Source organism: Cyprinus carpio, chromosome B5 (genome assembly GCF_018340385.1).
Source record: "Cyprinus carpio isolate SPL01 chromosome B5, ASM1834038v1, whole genome shotgun sequence".
Taxonomy (NCBI): Eukaryota; Metazoa; Chordata; class Actinopteri; order Cypriniformes; family Cyprinidae; genus Cyprinus; species Cyprinus carpio.
Genome location: NC_056601.1, coordinates 24,449,281 through 24,475,538, shown reverse-complemented (window position 1 = coordinate 24,475,538; position 26,258 = coordinate 24,449,281). Strand labels below are relative to the sequence as shown.

At 38.7% G+C, this 26,258-nt stretch overlaps 2 protein-coding genes across 20 annotated transcripts in view; one reads left to right on the top strand and one right to left on the bottom strand.

The window, feature by feature from the left end:
• The first annotated feature begins 16,318 nt into the window (after positions 1-16,318).
• Positions 16,319-19,230, top strand: cd180 (CD180 molecule). Of its 2 annotated transcripts, none has more exons than XM_019094555.2 (3): positions 16,319-16,437; positions 16,595-16,755; positions 16,854-19,230. In XM_019094555.2, exons 1-3 carry the CDS (start codon positions 16,336-16,338, stop codon positions 18,583-18,585), a joined length of 1,995 nt encoding a protein of 664 aa, XP_018950100.2. In that variant the 5' UTR covers positions 16,319-16,335; the 3' UTR covers positions 18,586-19,230. The 2 variants fall into 2 exon arrangements, with proteins under 2 accessions (XP_018950100.2, XP_042580975.1); XM_042725041.1 differs by having other exon boundaries at positions 16,335-16,437; positions 16,721-16,755.
• A 2,126-nt stretch (positions 19,231-21,356) lies between these two features.
• The window catches only part of mast4 (microtubule associated serine/threonine kinase family member 4), a 130,470-nt gene continuing 125,568 nt past the window's right edge, over positions 21,357-26,258 (bottom strand). For all 18 annotated transcript variants that reach the window (XM_042725022.1, XM_042725023.1, XM_042725021.1 and 15 more), the window contains 2 exons: positions 25,941-26,125; positions 21,357-25,710 (listed from right to left, as the gene is read on the bottom strand). In XM_042725022.1, coding sequence (XP_042580956.1) covers positions 21,734-25,710; positions 25,941-26,125 — 4,162 coding nt within the window. In that variant the 3' untranslated portion in view covers positions 21,357-21,733. The remainder of the gene's footprint in view (positions 25,711-25,940; positions 26,126-26,258) is intronic.

The following is a 26,258-nucleotide window of genomic DNA, read 5'->3' as shown; positions in this document are numbered from 1 at the left end:
TGGTTGTATTAACTTTTGTGAAAACATTTGAGAGTTTTGTGCCCATTGTTTTGAGAAACTGATTTGCATTTGTATGAAATGAATGAAAATGTAAAATCTGTTTAGGACAATTATAAAGTGTTTTGATCACTGTGGTAACTGTTTTGAGAACAGTGACCTGAGTATGGAGAAATGTGTCAAATCGATTGAGAAAAACTGTAAAACTGAAACCTTTGTAAATTGTGACTAAGAATTTACTCACTCAGTCTTGTCCAAATAATATTTTCTTTGGAGTCCATGTTGAGAATGCTGTATGTCTTGGGGAACACTCATGTCATTTCGCCCTCCTCTGACCCTGCTTTAGCCTTACTAATCACGTCCTTTGCAGTGACCTTAATAACACACCGGGTGACTCCTCTTTCATGATCGTATAATTGCATCTGCAGAATGCTGCTCTGATCTGTGCTAAGCCTCAGGCCTAAATCCTCCTCAGCCTGTCTATATATACTTGCTGTGGGCCCACATTGGACGCTTGGTGCTACTCTAGGCTAAAGGTCTTGGCCTAGTGTCTGAGAGGGTATTTCCCCTCCTTCTTTCTTTCCTGACCCTTTCTTCACTTTATTTTACCTCTATACTCATTCTAGCACAATAAATAAACTTAAGCATAGCTTCATTTTTACAAGCTCTGAACAATTAACTCAAAGCCCTTTAATTAACATGATAATGCAGAGCTGGTCACTCATATCATTACAAAATTAAGTGTGTAATGATAAAATGAGGGCTGGCATTAGCACACAGCAACTATTATTAAATCTCAAGAAAATTGAAACAAAAGTTGTTTCCAAATGACTCTGCAAACTCTGCTTATTATTAGTTTAGGAGCAAAGCAGTATTTTGAAATGAAAAATTTTGGGTTGGTTTTCGGTTTGTAGAGCTATGCCCACATTGTTCAGGCCAAACACACACGCCACAGTTTCATTAAATTTCCTCAGCTTCCCAGGACAGAGCTGGTCATTGGCAGGTCAATTCATGGCTTCCAAGGCTTAGATAAACAGCCATTATTATTGTTATATTTGGCCCTTACCACGATACCCTGAAGAAGACTATGTGCACAGCTGCAGCATAGGCATGGCCTAAGAAGCTGGTAAGCTTATGTCAAAAGAAGTAATTTATAAGCTTTAAAACAATACTGTATTTAGAGTATCGTCGCTATTGCTCTTGGTCACACTTAGGATTTATTATTATTATTTATTTATTTTCATTTAGAGACCAAAAAATCAGTGAGTTAGTTTTGTAACCATCTAACAACCAATGAAAACCAGGGTTAAGAGTTTCAAAGTAATTATTAACTAACTATTAACTATGACTTTTGCCTCAATAAACTCCTAATTTGCTGCTTAATAATAGTAAGGTAGTTAAGTTTAGGTATAGAGTAGGATTAAAGGATGTAGAATATGGTCTTGTAGAATAAGGGGTTAATTTGTGCTTTTAAAGTACTAATAAACTGATAATTGTTCCTTAAAATAAAGTGTTACCCTATCCATTTATTTTGTTTTGTTTTGTTTTATTTCATTTTATTTTGTTTAATTTTATTTTATTTGAATTCACAGCACAGTGTTGTTGCTATCAAGTTGAATTTTCATATTTAAAACAGTGTGAAATGAAAATTCACTCTATGTACTTTCTACTTTCAGGGCTGTATTTATTTGGCTTAAACCCACCCCTTAAAGCTGATGTTTGTCTGCCTCCACTTTTGAGTGCAAAGCATACATATAAAAACCCAAACATCAATCAATGCATAGAATCATGTGTACAGATTTTTTCCCTCCAGATAGTCTGTTAGACTTGGATATAAATCAAAATATGGGAGAGAAGATGTATCAACTACAATACAGAAAAGTGTTGTTTTATAATATACATTGCATCAAAAAATTAAAACTTAAAATTTATTTGTGGCCATTTTTTATATTATTAATTTTGTTTTGGAATCATGAAAATATTTAGTTTCAGTTTTTCACAGTTTTTATTTTGGATAACAAATGTTTCTTTTTAGCTTTCATTTCAGGTTTTGTTACAAATACTCTTGCACTGAACACATTAGCAACTGTATTGACAATTTTCCATAGGCAGGTGTAAATATCTAGTTAAAGAGACAGTCCTTCTGGAGCAACCAGTGGATGGTGTTTCATATCTCATTCCTGGTGACAGTCAAACTAGTAACCAATGCCCTTCTGATGATCAGTCCTGAATGTTAACTACCACACCTCACCAGACAGACTGCAGTTCACACATGTGTTCTTGCAATTCACAGAAAACTACCACTTGATCAAGGTCAGAAGTTTGAAGTGTAGTTTTACACCCTGAAATGTATGGTCAATGGTTTTGGGTCAAGTCTAAGAAGAGAAAATAATGAAGCGCTTTCGTCTGCACTGTGGAAACTCAGCTTAAGCCCAGTAGGTCAAAGGTTTTCTCTGACACTGCCATAACTGGTTTTATTTCTTTAGGTGCATGACACCATTCCAGTGCTCTAATAACAGGTCGCTCATGATGTGACTGTCATAGCATTTGAGATTTGTCTTTACAATCTGCAGTGATCAACATTATTTCAAAAACCATCTTTTGTGTGCAGTTTAAGCAATGTGCTAAGACTGAATAGGATGATCTACTGTGAGCCCAGGTCACACTGATGTACAGTCATGGCCAAAAGTTTTGGCAGTGATATAAATTTTGTGTTTTGCAAAGTTTGCTGCTTCAGTATTTATAGATTATTTTTCTACATTTTCTATGGTATACTGAAAAACAATGATAAGCTTATCATAAGTTTTAAAGGCTTTTATTAGCAAAAAAATATAATGAGTCAGTATTTACAATGTTGACCCTCAATCTTCATAACATCTGCAGTTCATTCTGGCATGCTGGATATTAGCTTCTGGGCCAAATCCTGACTGATGGCGATACATTCTTGCCTTATTAGTTCTCGGAGTTGATCACAATTCGTGAGCTTCTGCTTATCATCTCGCCTTTTGAGGACTGATCATAGGTTCTCTATGGGATTGAGATCCGGGGAGTTGCATAGCTACAGATCCAAAATTTCAGTGTAATGATTTTCCATCCACTTCTTTATCACTCTTGCTTTGTGACATGGTGCTCCATCATGCTGGAAAATGCACGGATCATCACCAAATTGCTCATGGATTGTTGGAAGAAGTCGTTCTTGCAGGACATTTTGACACCTTTATTCATGGCAGTGTTTTTGGGCAGAATTATGAGAGAGCCCACTCCCTTGGTTGATAAGCAACCCCACACATGGATTTTATCAGAATGCTTCACTGTTGGCACGTCACAGGACTCATGGTAGCATTCACCTTTTCTTCTCTGAACAATCGATTTTCCAGATGTCCCAAACAGTCGGAAGTGGGCTTCACCGGTCTTCTGGTGTCCAATCCTTGTACTTCCTGCAGAATTTCAGTCTGTCCTTGACGTGGCTTCTTTGCTGCCCTTCTTGACACCAGGCCATTGTCCAAAAGTCTTGTCCTCACTGTGCGTGCAGATGCTCTCACACCAACCTGCTGACATTCCTGAGCAAGCTCTGCTCTGGTGGAGACACGATTCTGTAGCTGACTCCTCAGGAGGAGACAGTCTTGGTACTTGCTAGACACTCTGGGATGTCCTGAAGACTTCTTCACTGCAGTCGAACCTCTCTGCTTGAAGCTCTTGATGATCCGCTAAATGGTTGTTTCAGGCACAATATTCTTTGTAGCAATTTCCTTGCATGTGAGGCAATTTTGATGCAAAGCGATGATGGCTAGTGGCTTTACTTTGGAGGTAACCATTGCTAACAAGAACACAATGATTGGAAGCGCTTCTTTTCTTTTAAAGCAATCAGTCTGCTCTTACAATCTAACTAGTATGATAGTGATTTCACCTGACTAGTAGTCATTCACACTTTCACATGTGCTGCTGATATGATTCGTCAGTCAATGTACGCTGGTCATTTTGTGTCAGAATAAAAAAAAAAAGAAAAAAAAAAACTGACTTTTTTTTGTGAAAAGTTCTTTTTTTTGACCAATGAAGCTTTTAGAAATTATTTAAAATGCATCTAATCAGTCTATACAATAATCTAGAAACAATGTGAATAAACACCACAACAGCTTAAGCAGCAAAATTTACAAAGCACAAAATTTATGTCACTGCCAAAACTTTTGGCCATGACTGTATATTTCGTATTGGGATTTTCCTGATAGAGAGCCAAATGATATGATGAAACATGTGAGTGTCTTCCACCACCTGATCTAAAAGATCACAGATGAAACAAAACCCAGTGGGAACCCTATGAATTCAAACACTCTGAATGCAATTTAAGCCACCACTTTGATCTCTTTATAAACATGATGACAACCCCTTTCTTAGAGCCATAATTAAGATTTCGCTCAAAAAGGAAAAAACTGTTTCACTTACATTAGTCTTATCAGTACAACATAGCCTTGGGCAACAGGTTGCATAACCTCATTGAAATTAAAAGGTGTTTCCCTAAATAGATTATAAAGGGAACAGACTAGAAGCCAGGAAAGTATGAGAGAAGAAAGAATTTGGTAAAATGCCATTTGCCTTAAAGGTAAATTCCAAATGTTTGTATTAGAAACTGGTAGCGAGAACAAACTGACGTTAAGTGACAATCAAAAAAAGTGTAACTGCAGTTGTGCAATTCCAGATTCACATGTCACATTTGTTGTTTAACTAATAAACACACATTGATTTGTATTACATGGCATTATTATGACTCATTTATTTTTTTGGAAACTAATGTCAAAGTGTTCCTTAGTAAGTATTTTGAGTGCATATCAAAACTGCCTGTCATGTAGAGGTGTAGTTTATTTGTGTGCATTTTATCATAAGTCTTTATTTTTAAGAAATGCTTTAAAATCTCTTAAGAGCAAAAGCTGAATGTAGCCTAAACAATTGTCATTATAAACTAAATCTTTGTGAATTCTTTTCCAATTTGTTGTACTGACCTTCAAATCAAACACAAAAAATCCAATTGATTTGCTAGGGGAAGCATCAATAATACTTTTACTATTACTTTTTTCAAAAGTATTGCATTTCAGACATTAATAATACCACAAATAATCAAATCATGTGCATTTTTAAAGAGAGAAGAGGCAGTGCTATTTGAAGTGATCACTTGCTAATATTATGTAAAATGCTTCTGTTTTACATACTGTCAATATGCAAAATGTACATTTACTAGAACCACACTTTGCATATGAATACTTACAACCACAAAGATCATGCTGGGATCTGGTGGCAGGTTCTTTGGATTTTGACAATTATAACTAACTAGCTTGCAACAACCCAGCAATGCACTAAAATGCACTTTTAGTGAACTAAATATAAATATTTATTTGTCATTTATTCATGAAATTGGCATTAGTTGATCAGGCCACTGATCGCTTGAAACAATTCCTGTTCAGTTAAATACAAACCATATAATGAGATGGGAAGTCTGCCAACTCCCAGTCCAAGGGCAAACATTAGATGAATAACTGGGATGAGTGCTGGAAGCTCTTCCCCATATGCATCTGGAATGTTTTCTGTGCTTTTCCAGCCAACTAAACACACATTGATCTCAGACTATTCTACACACTGTTACTCCTGATGTTAACATTACAATGTGTTTTTCTTTCAAAACTCTCATGTAACAAATTGTCTCTGATTGATATGTTTATTCTTGTCTTTTAGTACAAGCAGCCAGCGTTTCCATTTTTTTAGACTGGAGCTTTGACTGTTAATTGCAACATAGGACTGTTGGGCTGAAGCTTGGCAAGCTCCCAGTTCACAAAATGTTCTTGAACTAATTCCATCTGAAGTTAATACAGGCAGAGGATTTATCTGTCTCTCGGATTGCTGTGTATAAAACCGGTCTGTGTCGAGGTTAAACGCTGCCTACTCTGTTACCAAATGTCCTGTATTTTAAAAATGCTTGTATACATAACCGTAATATTTATTTAACCACTGGCAGAGAGAGAGGGAAGTGAGAGTTTCTTTAGACCACTCCATCCCATGAAAAACAAAACACAGTTGATTCAAAACTTGTAGCAGATTATTCAGACACACAAAAGAGACGTTTATAGCACAAGACTTAAACTACAGCGCAAAAGCTTTATAGAGCTGACATTTTAAGTTGACATTTCAAGTTAAAAAAGGAGTCCAAAGAACTCTCTAAATATTTAGAATACAGTGCTCAAAAAGTTCTGTTTGTAGAAGTTATCCATCTCATACTGGTAATAGTTTGCAAGGAATTTACATATCAGAACAGAATTTACATATCACTGAATGGGCGTTGTAACCTGATGCACAATACAACAAAGACAAATATTGTTGTCTTAATAATAAGGCCACTGTGCTGAGTCTCACAAGTGGCCTTGTCCACAACAATAAGTTGTTTGATAGCTATTTGTTAAACAAATGTGCATTTTTGCTCCATTTTACTCAGCATTTTGGCTTTGCCAATGGACATCTGCTATGTATCACACATTTACATCAGCAGATTACATAAAGTCAACTATTTGGAACATACATTTACTCCTGGCAGCCCTGTGAAATGTGTTAATGTGTCAAATCAGTGTGTGAAATGCTGACTTGTTCTATCTGATATACTGAGTGTGCACTTGCCTGTTCTATTTGTCTTTTTTTTTTAATTGTGTGACTCTGTTCTATTAACCCCCAAACTGATTATTTGGAACTGCTCTGCTTGAAGGTTATTGTAATTGTTTGCATGGTTGTGATGAGAAGGGCGGGGCCGAGAGCCGGGGAACAGAGCGAGGCCGGTGGAGTAATTGATAATGAGCGACACCTGCACTACTCACCAGTCTCGAGTCCCAAGGAGGAGTTCCGGAAGGATAAAAGGAGGAGCGACAACAGTGAAAGAGGAGAGAGGACCAGGCCTGGATTTTATTTTGTTTTGGTTCTGTTTGTTCGCAACAGTCATCCATGAGGGGCTGTTGAGCTATTTTGTGTTTATTTTATAATTAAAGATTTATTTGAATGTTCGCCGGTTTAACTGCTACTTGACTACGATATTATAATGCATTGTTGGGGAAAATAATTAGCCAGTCACAACTGTCCTGAAGCATGTATGAAATTGGTCCTGTGGAATGGTGAAATGTCTAAGGCAGTGTGATGTAAAGACCAGGAAGCTTAAAAGTGCATCCGAAGGAGGGACACTGGGCCAGAGAGCCAGTCTCGGGCCAGCCACTGGGCTATTAAAAATAGACAGACCCTGTCCAGGCGGACTCTGTCCAGAACTCCTGGGAGCACAGCAATTAGGGAAAAGGTGTACAGATGTAGACTCAACAGTGTCTTTACCATGGTATCCAGTCCGAGAGGAGCTAGATGTGAGAGAGAGAAACAGAGTGAATAGTGTGAAGTCTCAAGATGCACACAGATCCACCACATTGGGGGTGGAGCCTCCACTGCCTGGGCCTCAGCCCCTGTCTCGGCATGATATCTGCTCATAAACTCTTCCCAGCCTGTAAGGGTTGCATCCGTCATAAGCATACACGATGATATAGAGCTCCCAACACAGGGCCTTGGGACAGAAAACAAGGCTTCTTTCATATGACTAAGGCACGAAGGCATTGCTGCGTGATTTTGATCATGCAAATGGGTTGCCCCTCTGGAACTGTTTTACAGTGAGTGACTGGCCTAGCTTCACACTGTTACGATTATGGGAATCAAATAATACTAGTAGGAGACAAACGTGCCTCTATTGTTGATGAAACCCATACAAGATGGAACATTCCTGGCGTTCCACCCTTAACCCAAGCTCTTTCATGTGAGCAAGAATGACATCTTAATGCTGAATTGCCATCTCTCTGATTGAACTAATATCAACCAATTGTTGATATAATTCAATACGTGGATGCCCTGGAGTCACGGAGGTGCCAGAATTGCATCCATGCACTGGTGAAAGTGTGGGGTGACAATGCTAGGTCGAAAGAAAGAACCCGAATATTGAAATGCTTTGCCCCCAAAAACAAACCTCAGGAACTTTATGTGTTGTGGAAGGATCAATACATGGACGCATTTGTTCTCTATGGTGACAAACCAGTCTTTGGATCTGATATGAGTAAAGACTTGTTTCAACATCAGCATTTTGAATGTGAACATTTTAACAGAACGATTCAGTCTGCATAGACCTAGAATCAGACGCAACCCCCCATCCTTCCTTGGAACGATGAAGTACTAGATGTAGAACCCAGACACCCTATTCAGAGGAGAAACATGTTCTGTGGCCTCCTTGCTCACAAGAGTAACTACTTCCTGTTTCACTACCAGAGCCTGCCCAGGACACATCAACTGCAGCCAAATGCAACACCAAATGCTTTCTGCTCATATGTAAGAGATTCATATGCAAAGTCCTCAATCTCTTTGATATCATTGCAAATAACATCAACAACCTTGGAGGAAGATAGCTGCAGCTATCTATCAGCTATCAAGCTCTCACTTGGAGGGGAAAGAGATCGCATCGTGGGCTTCCAAACCCCAAGAGAGAGTGCTAGATGCAGGGGGTGAATGTGGAGAAAGGGGAATGCTTAAGTATACTCAGGTAGACTGGGGTTTAATTGGTACTAAGGGGTTAAAATGTGTAAAGAAAATATCCATGCTTTCATGTTGTTTACTACTATCCAAATGTCTCAGCAGATATCAAGACTCATCAAACCAGGCAATCGTTTTCCAATCTGCTATTTTCCAATTTTGGTAAGCCCTTGCGAATTGTAACCTCAGTTTCCTGTTCTTAGCTGACAGGTATGGTATCCAGTATGGTCTTCTGCTGCTGAAACAATCTTCTTCAAGGTTTGACATGTTGTGCTTTCAGAGATGCTCCTCTGCATACCTCAGTTGTAACAAGTGGTTATTTGAGTTATTGTTGCCTTTCTATCAGCCTGTTGACTGTGACAAGACACAGGTGAACTTACTCAAGTAATCAAAGGGGAGACAAAAAACTAGGTCGAAGAACAAGACAGGCAGCAAGAGTCAAAACAGGGTGATGGTGGGTTAGGTGACGGCAGAGGGATGGTAACAAGGGATGGAGCAGGAGAGAGAGGAGCCCAAATTGAAGATGGAGAGCTGACTAGCCAGGGCGATGCAGAGGATCCGGAGGGCCAAGATGGAGCAGATGGCTCAGGTGACCGAGGTGCAGGCAGGAATCCAAAAGGACGCAGTGGAGCTGGAGTGACAGAGGACCAAGGTGAAACCAGAGGGAGGGAGGAGCCTGACAGAGCCAGAGCAACAGAGTGACAAGGCAAAGCTGGAGGAGTGGAGTCCCGAGGCAGCGGATGGTCGACGACTGACCAAGGTGGAGCCAGAAGGAAGAGGGAGCCTGGCGGAGCTGGTGAAGACTAAAGAGCTGTGAGCCATAGTAGAGCCAATGGGTCGACAGGCCAAGGCGGAGACTGGGTCTCAAAGGTTGGAGCCAAAGACTGGCCCAGAAACACAATATGGCAACTCCCAATAAATGAAGCACCTCTGACAGGGGAACAACCTCCATGCTTGTGAGAGGACAGACAGACAGTTAATTGTAGTCCTCCATGGTTGTGCAGGTAATCAAAGACAGGCTGACAGTTCAGGACAGACAGGGAATTCATGAACAGCCTCCATGGCCATAACAGGATAAGCAGACATTTCAGATGATGACAGAAGACTGGGGATAACAAAATAAAAGTCTATTAAGTTCTCAGTTATACATTGGGCAGGGCTTCATTCTTGCTCCCGCTTGCTCTTCATCTGCTGTGGGCTCTGGCTGATTCTCCACGCAGCGAGGTGATGCTTGGCTGGGCTCTGGGTCTGATGTTATCGTCAGCTGATCTGACAGTCATAGATCAACTGCATGAAACCAGCACCCACTGCACATACTCTGCAAAGCTCCCTCGAGGGCCCTCCCCGGAAAACTGTGCACATGTAGCGGTGTTCAGTCTGACGTGCAGGAACGTGCATAAGCAGTCATCCAGGAAGGTGGTCAGATGGGTGAGACCCAGGAATTCTTCCAAATGCTCTTCAAGGGAGCAGCTCCCCAGCTCCAGGCAGAGCAGGTTGACGGTGACAAAATGATCCATAGACAGAAAAAAAAAAAAAAAAAAAAAACAGGGATAAAATACTAGAGATACACTTCTCTTTTTACGTCGGTTCTTCTGTCACATCCTGAAGGAACAGACACGAAGACGATGATTCAGATAATGAGAAGGCTTTAAAAATCCACACAGGTATAATCCAGACAGGGCAGGTAAGAGGCACACGAGTTATGAATGTTTAAGACCCAACAAACACACACTGAACAGACAAGAACTTAATTACACAGGCAAATGAGGATAATTGACAAGACACAGGTGAACTAACTCAAGTAATCAAAGGGGAGACAGAAACTAGGTCAAAGAACAAGACAGGCAACCAAAGTCTAAACAGGGTGATGGGTTGACACCCATGAACCAGTCTGGTTATTCTCCCCTGTCCTTTGGCATCAATAAGAATTGTTGCTCACTGGATATTTTTTTCTTTTTTTGGATCTGTAGACCCTAAAGATGGTTGTGCATGAAAATCCCAGTAGACCAGTTTCTGAAATGTTTCAGACCAACCCCTCTGGTAACAACAACCATGCCAACCAAATCACATTTCTTCACCATTTTGATGCTCTGCTTCTTCTGCCCTGCATTTAGTTGTTATCTGATTAGATAATTGCGTCAATGAGCAGTTGAAGAGGTGTACCTAATAAAGTGGCCAGTAAATGTAATTATTAACAAACTAAAAAGAGATAGAATTAAATTTCTAAACATATGGAATTAAATATATAGATTGTACTTTAAGTTAGCTTGCTTATTTTGCTCAAGTGCATGATCTGTCTATGTCCACATACACTGTATAGACAAAAGGGTAACACTTTACAATAATGGTACATGAGAAATCATGTACTAAGACCACAGGAACCACAAATGAGTCCTCTGCACAATGTGACTTTTTTCTGCAGCCTGGAATTGAACTGCTGGTTTTGTTTTGCCAGAGGAGAACTGGCTCGCCAACTGAGCCTGGTTTCTCCAAAGGGTTTTTTTCTCCATTCTGTTACCAATGGAGTTTTGGTTATTTGCCGCTGTTGCCTCTGGCTTGCTTAGTTGGGGACACTTAATATCCAGCGATATTGTCAACCTTATTGCACAGATACTATTTCAACTGAACTGAGCTGGATGATGACACCACTGAATTCAATGATGAACTGTCTTTAACTGAAAATCGAGTGTTTACTATTGTCATTTCGCATTATTGACACACTGTTTTCCTATTTAATACTGTAAAGTTGCTTTGATACAATCTGTATTGTTAAAAGCACTATATAAATAAAGATGACTTGACTAATACCTGAATTAATACTTACTTTAACATGAACTCATGATTAGTGAAGACATGATCACTGAATTCAATGATGAACTGCTTTTAACTGTCATTTTGCATTATTGACACACTGTTTTCCTAATTAATGTTGTTCAGTTGCTTTGACACAATCTTTTTTGTTTAAAGCACTATATAAAGAAAGGTGACTTGACTTGACTTAACATGAGCTAATCAAGAACCAGTCAAGAGCTATCCTTAACTAAGACTGGAGTGATAAGTATTCATGCATGAATAACGCTGCCTTAACTACATGTTAGTACATGTAACCCCTAATTAACATTAAAGGGGTTAACTAAAACCTTTTCTAAAAGAAGGAATAATAAATATTTTGTCTTTCAAACAAATGTAAACATTTTTATATAGTTTATTGACATTTTTTTTAAGTACATTCTTGATTGGCTGGCTTTATACAACTTTTGGGAGTAACTGGACACAGGGTTCTTCATCAGTCCACCTGGTAACAAAGTCGTGTTTGCAATGTACAGAGTGGATACAGTTAGCAAGGATGACATAATCACTGGATTTGCCAAAGTTCATCAGGCTAGTTGCATCAAATATTTGAAAGACATTCAGGGTTTTGTTTGAGGCAATTAGTAAGTAGATATCTACAAGCAGAACTGTTTGTTATATTAGAATAGACTAAAGGGGCGGTCACACTGCACTTTTCGTTCCATTGACTTCCATTCATACGTATGCGAATGCGTCAGACCGGAAACGCAAGCTCATGCGAAAAATTTCGCATTTCGCTGCGTTCCAAAGTTCAAGTTTGGTGAACTCTGACCTGCGAATTCGCATCACGTGAAGACGGGGGATCAGTAGAATGTCAATACGTCACTGCGTGACCTCTCTGTACAGAAATTCAAAAATTAAGGAAGCGCTAATTTTAGCCATAGCGCAGCATCCTATTTTACATAATACATCTTTAAAAGATTATTAAAAAAAAAAAAAAAAAAAACCTGCATGGTTCGGAGTGTCAATGAAACAGGAACAGATGGTACATTTGAATGAGGACACATTTTATAATTTTTTATTGCTTAGTGTGTATGTATTTATATAGAGAGAGAGACAGACAGAGAGTAAAACATAATAAAACACTTTCGACGCCGTCGCAAAAGGCACAGTACAAGCACATTAATCCATGTTGTGATAACTGAGGGGAGACCGTTACCTGCTCCCGCCCATATTCGCAGCGGTGTCCGAAAAAATTTCGCACGTTCAAAGTCTAGTGTGACCGCCCCTTAATAGAATAAACGATTATGCACATTTTATGCTATTTTACCTGCATTTTATGTACAACCGTTCACAATCTTTCCACATAGTTTACTGGTAACATCTATTTCAGATAAACCTGACCATAAATTAGATATAAAACAAAATAAGGTTATTATTATTATTATTATTATTATTATTATTTTTTTTTTTTTTTTTTTTGCATTTCGGTCTGTAAAATGAATAAACATATTATAAACAACAATCAGTTACAGGTTGAGGGATAGGTTTAGTGTTAGTTGCTTGTTAAAGAGCCAATTCTGAATAGAATCATGTGCTTACGTTTTATTTTACAGTGTATTTTAATAAGGTGTCATTGTTGCACTATATTTACATATTTGAGTAATGAGTAATACAACATGTACTTACTATAGGATTTAGGATTAGGGTTTGATTTAGGGTTAGTTGCATGCAATTATTTACTGATTTATTGATCGCATATAATTATTTATTAATTTATTGTTATGATTTTAGTACATGTAGTAACAAGGACAGTGTAAAATAAAGTGTTACCAAACATTTTTATCTGGGGAGACAAACAAAGCAGTCTGATATTCAGTCTTGTGTTTTATCAGTAATTAATCTAAGAGGTTCAAAGTCAGATGATGTAATTGATTATATTACTTTATTTGGACTATTGATTCCAAACTACCAAAAAAAAATAAAAAATTATTCCAAAACTACCATTTTCTAATTTCTGCCTCTTAAATATCCAACATCTAGCTGTAGTGAATAACTTGTAGGCCTATAAATAAAAGAAATGAAACACACATTTCTTCCAGAAGACTTGGCCTGCTTAAAGATTGAGATTCCTGCGCATTCTTAACATATCTCATTTGTTTGTATTTCTTAAGCAGCCTTCAAGATTGTGAGTTCCGAAGCAAACTTGTTCAAGTCTGTGGGAACTATTTTTCTCACTGAAATCATAAACAGTATAATAGGCCTGGAGAGCAGCATATGATAGCACATGATTATAATTACAATTATTTTCTGCAATCACCTTGATATACTTGTGTAAGTGCATGTTTGAAGAACAGTGGGGGTTGAAGTGTTACATACAACACAATATGAACAGTTTCCATATTGTGAAAGGGAGGAATGGCCACCTCTTTCTTTCTGCATTCACTTCTGGCGAGGAGGCTGTCAAAATGATTTCAATTTAGCCGGGTGAGATTAAGGGTTACTCATTCAAGTCTAATTCAGCAATTTGGGTCAGAGGAGGCCCGCTGTCTGCTCTTTGTGTGCCGCTCCTCTTGTACAAGACATCTGATTCATGCAGCTATGACAGTCTCCACAATTGTCCTCAATGCTCAGTGCAGTTTTCTGCCCCATTTCATTGAAACTCACTTTAAGAGGGAGGGAGAGCAGGGAGCATTAAAATCTCTAAGAGGATTATGGTCTGAGAGGAAGGATTTTTTTCTGCTTAGTAATATCTGCGAGTGGGCACAAGTGCATCTGCAATATCACGACTGGGAACAGCTGATGTGGGTGGTTGGCTGAATAGGCCCTCCGGTAATTTTGTTTCTGTGTCACGATGTGGGGGTGTGATTTCAGTGTGCTATTATGCTTCAGCATGCGGCCATGGCAGATTGTCTCTATTTCTAATCCTTTATTACTGGCAGCATTAATCCAAGAATTAAAAAAGGGGTAGTGACAAGTATATTAAATGTGCAATATAATGACTTTGACCAAATTGTGGCTTCATCGGCAAAATAATACACATGGTAATGCTTCAGTGTTTGTATAGAAAAATGGAAAAGCTCTTGTTTCACAGATACATACATACATACATACATACATACATACATATATATATATACATACATATATATATTATATATATATATATATATATATATATATATGCACACACACATACATGTACATGGCATTTATGAATGGTTCTGAATGATTTCATTGTTCATAACTCAAAATGCAACTACAAAGATGTAATATGTACATTTACATTCATCCAAAGAGTCTTACAAATGAGGACAATAAAAGCAATCAAACCAACAAAAGAGCAACAATATGTAAGTGCTGTGAAAAGTTCCAGTAAATGTAGCAAGGTATATACATATATATATTGCTTTTTGAAAGAGAGTTGTAGCAAAAAATAACTATGGAATTTACATAAGTTTGATGGATATTATGGTTGTTACCGTAATTTTTTTTTTTTTTTTTTTTTTAATGTGGTTTTACTGACACATTCCAGTTAGAATCCACTATTTTTCCCAATACTTGAAATCAGCTCATTAGATAAATAAAAGTGGCTTTGGGAAAATTTGCAAAATTACCATTACTTTTTGCTTATCTTATGAGTCAATTGTCTTAATGCAGATGATCATCAGTACATAATTTCCACAGTTCCCTTTTTCAGCTTCCTTGAATTTCTTATTAACACTGTGACATCCGAAACATTTAACCTTAACTTTTACACCGACTGTCCACAATACACATGCTAGAATAGTATCTTTAAGCTCATTTTGATTATTTAGTAAAGAAGTATCCAGGTAGATGTTTTGTAAACTAGTAATAAAGAGGAGAAATAATACCAGGGATTGTAGAGAGAAATTAGCAATTATATAAATTAGATTGTGAAGATTGTGAATATAAATTAGAATGTGAAGATAATCCATAAAGACATGAATTGTGCCAAATACATAACAATTATATAATGCACATATCAATACAAATCCTTTAAAGCAATTGGTGGTCCACACTAGACATACAGGAAGTCATTAAATCCTATCTGGAGTCATGTCCTATGTATTAACATTTGGATTTGAAAACAGAGTAATCCTCTGGCCCCACTGAGACTCTGTAATCTGAAAAAGATTTATTTCTATTTATACGTACATTATAATGAGTGTCGCCTTTATCTCTCAATTGGATGTAAGGATTGCATAACTACTAACATCACAATTTTTCACCCTATTACAGAGGACAGCAAGGACAGCAAAATAACACCCCCTACAGGAAAACAGTCTCTATTGCAAGGCTTCATGAGGGACACTGGATTGGTGTGTGTTTAGTTCCAGTATGATTCCACAAGTCAGTACCCAGTTCCAACAAACATTTAGAATGGTGATTACCTGAACACCTTTCAACCAATCAGAATAGAGAATTCAAGCAGACCATGAAATCATTTCCCCCTTGAACACTAATAGTAATACTGTATTGCAACGAATAGTTAATAGTCAACAAATAGTTTGGCATGCTTGAAGATAATTTGGTTGAAACTGATGTACGAAATGGACACACATTGGATCCAGTCACAATCGTAGATAAAATTTATTTATTCAATTCGAAGTGTTTGCCCAGGTACTTTTTTCACACAAACTGTTACTCAATAGTCAATTACGCTTTTTCCTTTAGCACACTACCCTTCAGGATTAAAACAAAACACAAAATAAAGCTGCGTTTTGGAAAGTACTTCACCAAACTGAAAGAGGTCAAATTTTCCCAAAGTTTAAAACGGCATGTTAGCTTTCTGTACTTCATCACAGGGCTTTAAACATACAGAAAGTCATTGTTGACATAAAGGGAAGTTACAGTTGAACACTTCTTGTTTTACTTGAAGTTCCTCTATTTTACCTATATATTTGAATGAAGAGGAGACACTGTTCTCTTTTTGTCCTGTACACTATGGAGAAGCATTTTGTTTTCTACACGTTATGTTACACTATTTTGTTTCACCTTTTACCGTATAATGAAGCAACACCATGGGCTAGGAGACAGTGTGAACAGGTACATTTATGATAGCCATTTTGCATGATTTTCAACATTACAGACAAAATTGAGCCACAAATTATTATATTATATTATACTGTATGTTTCAGTGTTTGATGTAACACTAATGATTGGTTTCAGTTTATTATTTTTTATTATTATTATTTTTTTTCAGGTAGCAAAAGGCTATGATTGTAGTGATATGAACCTACAAGTCATTCCAAATGAGATCCCAAATTCTGTTCAAATTTTGACATTTAGCTTCAACTATCTTCCTGCCCTATACAACTTTACTTTTCAGAGGCTGACAAGCTTGAATTATTTAGACCTGACAAGGTGAGCAAAACAACTTGTATTTCAACATAAACAGTATAAAATTGTGCATCAGAGAATTTAATGTTTCTTCTTCTCGCATCTAACCATATAACTCACAGATGTGGCATCACTTTCATGTATGAAGACATTTTTAAATATCAGCCGGACTTGGTGACCCTTATCCTAATCGGAAACCCACTTGTGTTCATCGCAGAAAGAGCTTTTTCTGGACCTCTAGCACTCAAATATCTAAGCCTTGCTCAGTCAAAGATACAAAGCCTATCAGACATCCCATCAGATAATCTTGCATATTTGGAGGTTCTGGACATTGGGGGAAGTGAAATTCGATCATTAGACGGGCTAAGCAGTTTCCACTGTCAAAACTTACACAGTTTGCAGCTGGACATGAACTCCATTGACCAGATAAAAGAGGATGATTTAGCACCGCTCCGCAATGTGCACGGGATGAGCATCAGCTTAAAAGGAAACGATCTTGTCAATACAGAACCAGGTGCGTTTAAGTCACTGAACTTGAGTAGTCTTGATTTGAGTGGCTGCTTTGGCAAGATGAACTTCTCCTCCCTACTAAAAGGGCTTGAAGGCCTTAAAACCAACAGACTGAACCTGGGATTGTATGAAACCGATCCAAATGTATACATACCATCAGCTGCACTACAATCTTTGTGCAAGATCTTTGTTACTGACCTGGATTTCCAGCTTCAGCATTTCTCAGACCTAAATAACTTCCCATTTGATTGCCTTAAATGGATTAAAAAGCTTGACTTTACTAGAGCCCACCTGGATTCATTGCAGTTTACCATGACTGGCCCATCTACATTGTCCCATCTGGTGCTAGATGAGAACCGATTTAAAGATGTCTGCAACATCAACACCAGAAACTTTTCCTTGCTTACGCACTTGTCCGTGAGTGGGAATTCAAAGCAACTCAATTTTAGCAGCAAATGCTTGGAGAATCTTGGAATCCTAGAAGAGCTGGATCTTAGTCTTAGTTTAGTAAATCCCAGGGGACCTTGTTGTAATGACCAGCTGTTTGGTCTGAGTGAACTGAAGCTCCTCAATCTCAGCTATGGCTCACAAATGTTCTGGAGTCCACAGCCTTTCAGTGCAACTCCACAGTTGGAGCACTTGGACTTCAGCCATTCATACTACACTTTGAATGACAGCTCACCTTTTAGCAATCTACAGAATCTCATAACTCTTAATCTTTCCTGGTCCAATACCAGTCTGACAAACGTGCACATTTTCAAAGGGTTGAAGAATTTGCAACTCCTCAATTTGAAGGGGAACACAATTCAAGGAGGGGTTCTTACCCAAATGCAGCTCTTTCAATATGTCCCTCTTTTGGAAACCCTCATTCTATCTTCATGCAAAATAACTGCTTTTGAAGAGAACTTGTTTAAAGGTCTCATGCATCTCAGGCAAGTAGACCTGAGTGAAAACAAGTTGGTCAAACTGAGCACCTCTGGATTTTACTCCCTGCATTTTCTCCAACTTAACTATGCCAGTAATGCCATTGTGACAGTGGATGTTGGAAGCGTTATGGACCTGGGAAATAACAGTACTGTTGATCTGAGCTACAATCCCCTGGTATGCAACTGTAGCAACTTTGAGTTCATCAACTGGGTTATAAAAAACAAAATCAAAGTAAAACACTTAATGGAGACCACTTGTAATGGCACAGGAACAAGGATTATTGATGCCAAACTTCAGTGTGAATTACCTGTCGGTGTACTTGCATTTATTATAATTCTAGTAGCAATACTAATTACATTGGCCATTTTCTGCCTTGTCAGGAGAATTAGAAAATATTCAAGATATTCCCAACTGTAAATTAAGAGTTTGTTTGGTCTCCCTCCAAATGCAGACTACATAAACGTAAAACATGAGCATCTGCTTTAAGCTGGAGATCAACATTAGACTAAATGTTTTTGTCTTCATTTCAAATAACATATATGTGTCTAATGTCTTTTTGCAGTCTCATTAAATCTACTTCCTTGATTATGGAGATTTCAAGTCTTTTCAAGTAATTTTAAAGGAAAGAGACAATAAAATGCAATAAAAGGTCATTTTGACATGCCTTTTTATTTTCAGTATTATACAGCTTTAGAAGTATAAATATTTGTTTAGTATACAACATCTATGACATCCATAGAGCTTTCTGTGGGTGATGTACAAAGCTCAAAACCACGTCTTATTGCACAGATCCTAAAAGACAATGATAAGCAGAATCATCTACATAAACACTGTTTTCACACATAGAGAGGGGAAAGAAAACTCCAGAAAACAAGCAAGAACATACTTAACTAGAAGGACAACATTAGGCTACCACACCAATGGTCTTCAACAGTAAATGTCCGCTAAGAGGAACTCACACACACACACACACACACACACACACACACACACACACACACACACACACACACACACACACACACACACACACACACACACACACACACACACACACACACACAGATCACAGTATAACTGGACATGTGATGTAGGATATTAGTTTGGCTGATTGTGATGATGTACATTATTTTGGTAAATGAAGTAGTAGTAAACAAACATTTAATGTGCTTCTTAAAGGATTTAAACATTACTTGTCAGAAAAGGGAAGAAGGGAAAGAAACACCAATAACATGAATGTCTGGGGTAAATTCATGGCAATACTATCGATATTAGAGAACAGACAATGCATATGTCATATAAAACATTCACATTTTATCATTAACGTTTCTATTATGTTTGCTTAGAATCTCTTCCCCAATTTCCCAATAAGAGTTGTGTTTTTAATCTTAAGGTGCCTTGCAGCCCTTTAGACCTCCTAAGCTACATTTGTGAAGCCTATAAGGAACTGAAACATCAGTCTGCTAATACACTTTAAAATCGCTACAGTCTTTTTATTATAGATTCTCTTTACATGGTGCATTCTGTAGTTTAGTTACTTATGCAGATCTGTGTTTAGCTCAGATATATACTCTGTTTACATAAAACATTAATCACAAATACTTCAATATCATACGGTAATATAGCCTAGATGTTTCACAATATACGTATACTGAAATTGGCCTAGATACACAGTCGCTTGTACGTGATGTATGCACACCAGCAGAGCTATAGCAGGTTCAAAGTTCAGACTAAATGTTATCAAAAGACAATGATTCATCCTCTTCTCTGTTCTGATGCTAAACTTCAGTGGTCATTATGCAATTGCTTAAAGGTCAAATCAAGCACAACTAATGACAAATATGCTTTTTAAAGTTTGAGCACAAAAAGCAAGGAGAGCTTTGAAAGGTATTGAAGGTAAAGAAAAGTGCAGGAAATGCGCTTAGCAGTCCTGCTGCATGACTAGAGATGTTAATAGCACATATGCATTTAGCAAAGCATTAAACAATGTACTTTGCATATGAATATGTAAGAAATATGAATATGATTGGACATGAAGAACGAACATGCAGTGAAACTCCTGACATTTACCACAAGAGCTGACATGTTGCTAAAACACGCTGATTATCTCCGTATAAGCCCTTTTAACCAAACCAGGGGAAATACATCATGTTCCTGTATGCCAAGTTAGCCCTAAAAGCTTGACATTTTTCTTTTTTGAAAAACAGATTGTATATAATCTACATAATAGCAAACCTTAATCATGGGGTAATCCTTCAGTATCTGAAACTATAATATAGTGTGCTACATCTGCCTTGTCCCTGTTTCATGTAGATGCAATATTTCCTTGTTAGTGGCATCAAATATAATGAACATTCTGAGAGCAACTCTGCTGCATCACTTAAAATACATATCTGAAAAAGCATGTGGTTAAGCCCTACATACCTTAGTGAAACTTCAAGTACAGTTAATTTCAGAGTGAGACTATCATTTTTCTGCTAGTTTAGACTCTATATCAGCACAATTACTGAGCAGATAACATCACTAGGAGACTAACATTAAGTACAGTATACAAACATAATATGACATAGCAAAATTTATACATATAAAACAAACAACACTCATTTTCAACCAACCCCTCTGTACAATTAATGCTGCTGTATTTACAATATATTGCATAAAAATTAATCCTTAGAAATGTATGTGAAAGGAATGTGAATTTCACCATGACCTGCAAAGAACAGCAAGTCATATTTCCGCAAAAAACTCTTAGGCCCCTTCCACTACGATTCTAGAACCATAAGATGATTCCAATATAAAATAGTTCCAGGTGAGAAGCACAGGACAAAGTGCTTTCCCTCTGTGCACCACTACCCAAAACAAAACTTTGCTGACAAGGTCGCAAAAAAACAAAAAAACAAAAACAAAAACACAATAAGTGAAAACAATAAAATAAGTGATCTGTTCTGCTTGCAGAATGCAAGCCACATCAATAGCAACATTGCTACATATATTTTCCTAGTGGTTTTAAAATACACCAAAAACCAGTGTAATACATGATAATCCTAGCCTGAATAAGCGTGAACCTTTTTTTTTTTTTTTTTTTTTTTTTTTTTACACCGTCATATAACATGCACCTTCATGTCTACATTTGAGGTGCACTTTGTTTGGTACAGTTACTCTCAACCAGGATCAGCACAGTTCATTTAATCCTTAAAAAAAAGGCATCTACACTCCGTCTCCCCAATTATTGCACACGCCACACATTACATCACATCGCAACACAATACAATGACTAATTTTGGCACTTTTGCGAGATCTAAAACAAGACCACAAATCAGCAGCAAAACAAGTCAACATTCAGCCAACACTTTTTTTTTTTTTTTTTTAGACAATAAACGGAGCATGATAGAGCACAACAAAAACAAACAAATTCATCTCTGGTTTCTTATGAAAACCCAAAGTAACAGCTTCACCGGTCCTCAGATAGAAAGGGTTCATGATATCACATATAGACAAAAATGATGTTTACATCCTCATAGTCTTTTCAAATTCAATACGCTTGGCAACAATACAATACAATACATCACTTTTTACAAGTTGAACCACGTGGTGTATCCTTTGTTTGTTTAGGACGGACTGCTTCTTTTTCAATATTAGTACTATCCTTTGCCAAAGGCATGCCTCTTGATGAGTCTTTGCGGTTAGTTTTGGGTGCTGACGATGTATCTTGAGTAGGTTCCTTTCTCTTCTTTTCCACTTGCTCTTTTTGGTTGGATGAAATTTGTTTGTAAGTTACCTTTGACTCACTGGAGGCATGTTTAGGGTCAGGACTGGATATAGTAGCAGTAGTTGTCCCTATGGGATCACTTGTGCTGGAGCCCTTGAGAGACTCTGATCTTGGAATAGCAATTTTGGACTTCACTTGTTCCTCTGAGGAAGGTCCAAGTGATTCAACTACAGTAGCGCTGCCCTTACCAGAAGGCAGTCCACAAGACACATGGATTTTAACTGCTGGCACGGGCAACACTGGCACAGAGCCACATTGAGAACCAGTGCGGGTGTCTTTATGAGGCTGAGATTTAGGTGTAGACAAGACTGACTCTCTTAGCTCCTTTGGTTTTACTATGTTATCTTTGACAATAGGCTGTAGCTGTGCTATGTTTTCCTGCTTTCCCTTATCTTCTATTGTCTTCCCAAAAGACTGAGTAACAAGCGGAGAGTCTACTCTGGGCTTGTTTTTGGAACTCAAAGGGGTTTTTTTTAATGTAGCACTACCAGATGGTTGCGTCTGTTTTATTGCACTCTGTGCTGTACTTGTCTCTGTCATGGACATGTCCATAACTTGCTTCTTGGCCTTCTCCTTGTCTACATCAAAAACACTTTTGGACTTCGGTATTTCTTCTGTTTTAATTGCAGATTGCGCATGCACAGTGTCTTTTGTTGAAGTGTCACAACTACTAGTCTTTGGAGGGCTTGCACCCATGTCCATTGATGTGAAATTCATGTTTACTTGGTTTCTGAAGATGGCTTCCTGCTTTTCACAGTTTTCTGAAACTTCAGCTTTGACTGAAGGGTTAGAGGCACAAGTAACCTTTTCACTCATACTGCATTTGGAGTCCTTTTTAGAAGCCATTTTGTCTCTCGAGTCCATTTTGTCTCTACATGCTGGCAGGGTTTTAAGATCCGTCACCATTAAATTGGATTGGCTATTTGCCTTCTCTGCATTTACTTTGTCTCCATGTTGATTTTCGTTTAAGCCCTGTTGAGACTGATGGGTTTGCACTCTGAATCCTCTGCTACCACTTGATGCATCGGAATTTTGTGTTCTGTCTGAGATTTGTTTGGAGAGTTGAGCTGAAATACTTGCTGTCTGTCCATTTGCCAAGCCAACAGAGCTTGAAATTTTGGCACAAGTCTGATCAGACTGTGGAGGTTGGATGGTGGATGTTTTTACTTCAGCCAACCCAGAAAGTTGGGGGGTGGTGCTTGCACTGGCTTTGGATTTTGAATCAAAAGCAGGCATGTCTTTCAATGGGGCAGCAATGGCAGTTGGAGTGTTTTTTCTTTGAAGGGTAGACAATGAGCTTTTAACATTAGTGGTCTCAGGTGCATCTGATGGCGCTGAGACAGAAGACACAGTGGATGTTGTGTTAGAGGAAGTTAAAGATAGACTCTGCAGGATGGGTACTGTTTCTTTGATGGATATCTCTGGTTTAGCCTGCCCTGAGTCAGCATCTGAGGTTGGAGTGCCAGTGGTTCTATCTCCCAGTATAGTGTCCAAACTTTTCACTCTGCTAGATGTTTTGCTTTGCTTCAAATCTTGAAGATGCTCTGGATTGATGTCAAGAAAGTCTTTGGTGCTACCAGCCCTATCCTTTCTGTCTATCACAGTCTTGGTTTTAGCCAAAGTTGGGCTTGATGTTGCATGTGCATTGTCCATAACATTTTCTGATGAATGGACCTGCTTTATTACTGCAGTGCTCTTTGTGTCAGCTGGTTTGTCTTTATTAGTGCTATCCTTCTCTGGAGACATTGCTGGACTGCGTGAAATAATCAGAGTCTCACTCAGCCTACTATTATTTTTGCCAGAATTTGCTTCTGAGATTTTCTGGACAGAGTTGAGTTGAGAAAAAATAGCAGAAGACACTGGGATTTCCTCAGGTTGATTTGTTTTACTAAGGACTGGTTGTATCTGCCGAGTTTCATTTTGCTTTGGAGATGCATCCTCTATATTTTCCATGTCATCTTCCTGGTCTTCATTGCTGACTTCCTTGATGGAGGGCGTTTTCCCACATGCAAAGTGAGCATTGTGTCGTGCAGCTCTCATCTCCTGAGCTGTCTTTAGCCTAGTCTCCGATTTCACACTTGTGTCTATGGACTCCACTTTAGTGGTTGTAATCTGCAACTTCACTCCATCGTTAAATTTATTTCTATCATGCAAGGCCTCATTGCAAGCAGAACTTATTGTAGAGTCCTTATTGGAAATGGAATCTTCTTTTGTAACCGTTTTACTGCTCAAATACACATTGTCCTTATGGTTAAGTGTCCCTGATGTCCCTGCATGTGGACTTTTCTGTTTTTCTGTAGTTTTCTGTTGAATTGGCTGTTTTCCACAAAGATCTTCTGCCAACATAGTACTTTCACCATGACTGTCTGCCATTTTGGAAAGATATGTGTCAGTTTTGGATACCCGAGGCCCAGAAAGCAGACCAATGTCCAAGGTGCCCTCTAGTGGCTTTAAAGAGGACACAAGCCTTCCCTCCAATTTGTACTCAGAGGAGGTCTTCCTGATAGGACCATCAGAAGAAATCATCTGAAGTTTTTCTACTGCACTCTCTCCTCTTCCACTAAAAAGCTTAGGGGCCAAAGTTTCAGAAGTGCCATGGATGTTGCACATGCCCCCTTTAACATGTTCTAAAGCTAATGCAGAATCCAGCTGAAGACTTTTGGACCTGGTGGTGTTGAAATGAATGCTTTCATGAACACCTGGGAATATTCGACACAAGGAGTCCTCCCTGTCCTCAAAGGATTGTTTCTTTCTGGCAAACTCCATGTTGGAGGCTTTGAAATCTGGTTTATTACTTTCCTTCATAGCCCGAGACATTTGGCAATCTGATTGACATGAAGGTGACCTCCCATTCTCACTTAAAAGTGATACACAGTCTCCACTAGTGACAGACTCAGCTATGCTCTCACAGACTCTTGGATTTAGTTTTTTGTAGAGGACATCCTTCAAAGTAGCATTTGTAGACTTGTCTAGGGATCCAGATTCAGAACCCTGGGGTCTCACACTGGGACGTGTAAGGACACTCCACTCCTTATCTTCAGCAGCAGAACTTTCCACATCTTGCACAGTGTCTTGTTTTTGCATAGACTCTCGTCTCTCAGCCCAGTCCTGCCTCTTCACCACCACTTTAGTTTTCAGCTTCTCTCTATCTAGCTCCTCTACTGACTCTTGTCGACCAACTTTGCGAGTAACAGGCCGCTTTAGGCAACCCTGCTCAGCAGGCCTCACCCGAGTTATGGTGGGTGGTTCACAGGAAGTGCTCTCCTCTATGGATGGTGGGATATGCTCCCCTGTAGATAAGGCTTCCCCCTGAGACTCCTCTTGTGTAACCTCCAAACTGTGCTTTCGGGTGCATAAATGTTTTTTGTCACCAGCGTAAGAAGGGGAAAGCTTCTCCTCAGATTGAACTCGCTTCAGGAGTGGGGACCGAGGAGGCTCTGCACTTTTAGGTCGTACCATATGGCGTACAATAGTTGGGGGTGAGTGCATTTTGGCAGGGAAAGCTTGAGAAGTTTTGCAGCTTCCCACAGTGTGAGTCAGCAAGGGAGATGGGGACCGCTGAGGAGAAGTCGGCTGAGGCTGAGGGGTCGGGGAAGGTGTGCGAGCCAATGGTGAGAGAGGAATGCTCCCTGCTGATTTACGTCGACCCTGACGTAACCGTCCAGGTAGTTTGGGACCCAGGCCATGCAGAGTGCTGGGTCGGATGTGGCCAGAGCCTGCTGGTGAGTTAGGTGCGCTGGAACTGGGGGAGCTACTCTGTGATGAATTGGCACCTGGATGAAAGAGTGGAAAGTTAAAACATTAAGATAAGCAGCAATTTTTTTATCACTTTCATTCAGATTTCATAATTTTACATTGAACTGAACAGGAAATGCACAGAACACTAATATTAACACCACTTGACACATGACAGGCAACATTATTTAAATATATATACATTTTTTTTTTTTTTTTTAAATGAGGACCAATGTCTGGGAAATGTAATGTAATGTAAGAGACACACCTGACTGGTTAAAGTCGGGTGTTGTGCGAAAGGCAGCTGTGGGGGAGCGTGGCGAGAGACTGTGTGTGGGAGATCCAGGCAGACTCTCTCCTGAAGACAGTGAGCGGTTTAGCGAGGTGAAACTACGGCTGGTGTGTAAAAGTGGAGAGGGTTGCATGGCAAAACGTTTGAATACTGAACGCCGCCTGGAAAGAAAAAAAAAGCTTAAACTGAAAAAAACACACTGGATGATGAAATTATTATATATACATACTGTGTACTGTTTTAAATAATAATTTAAAATAGTAGGTCATATACTGTATATACTACACAGCATGC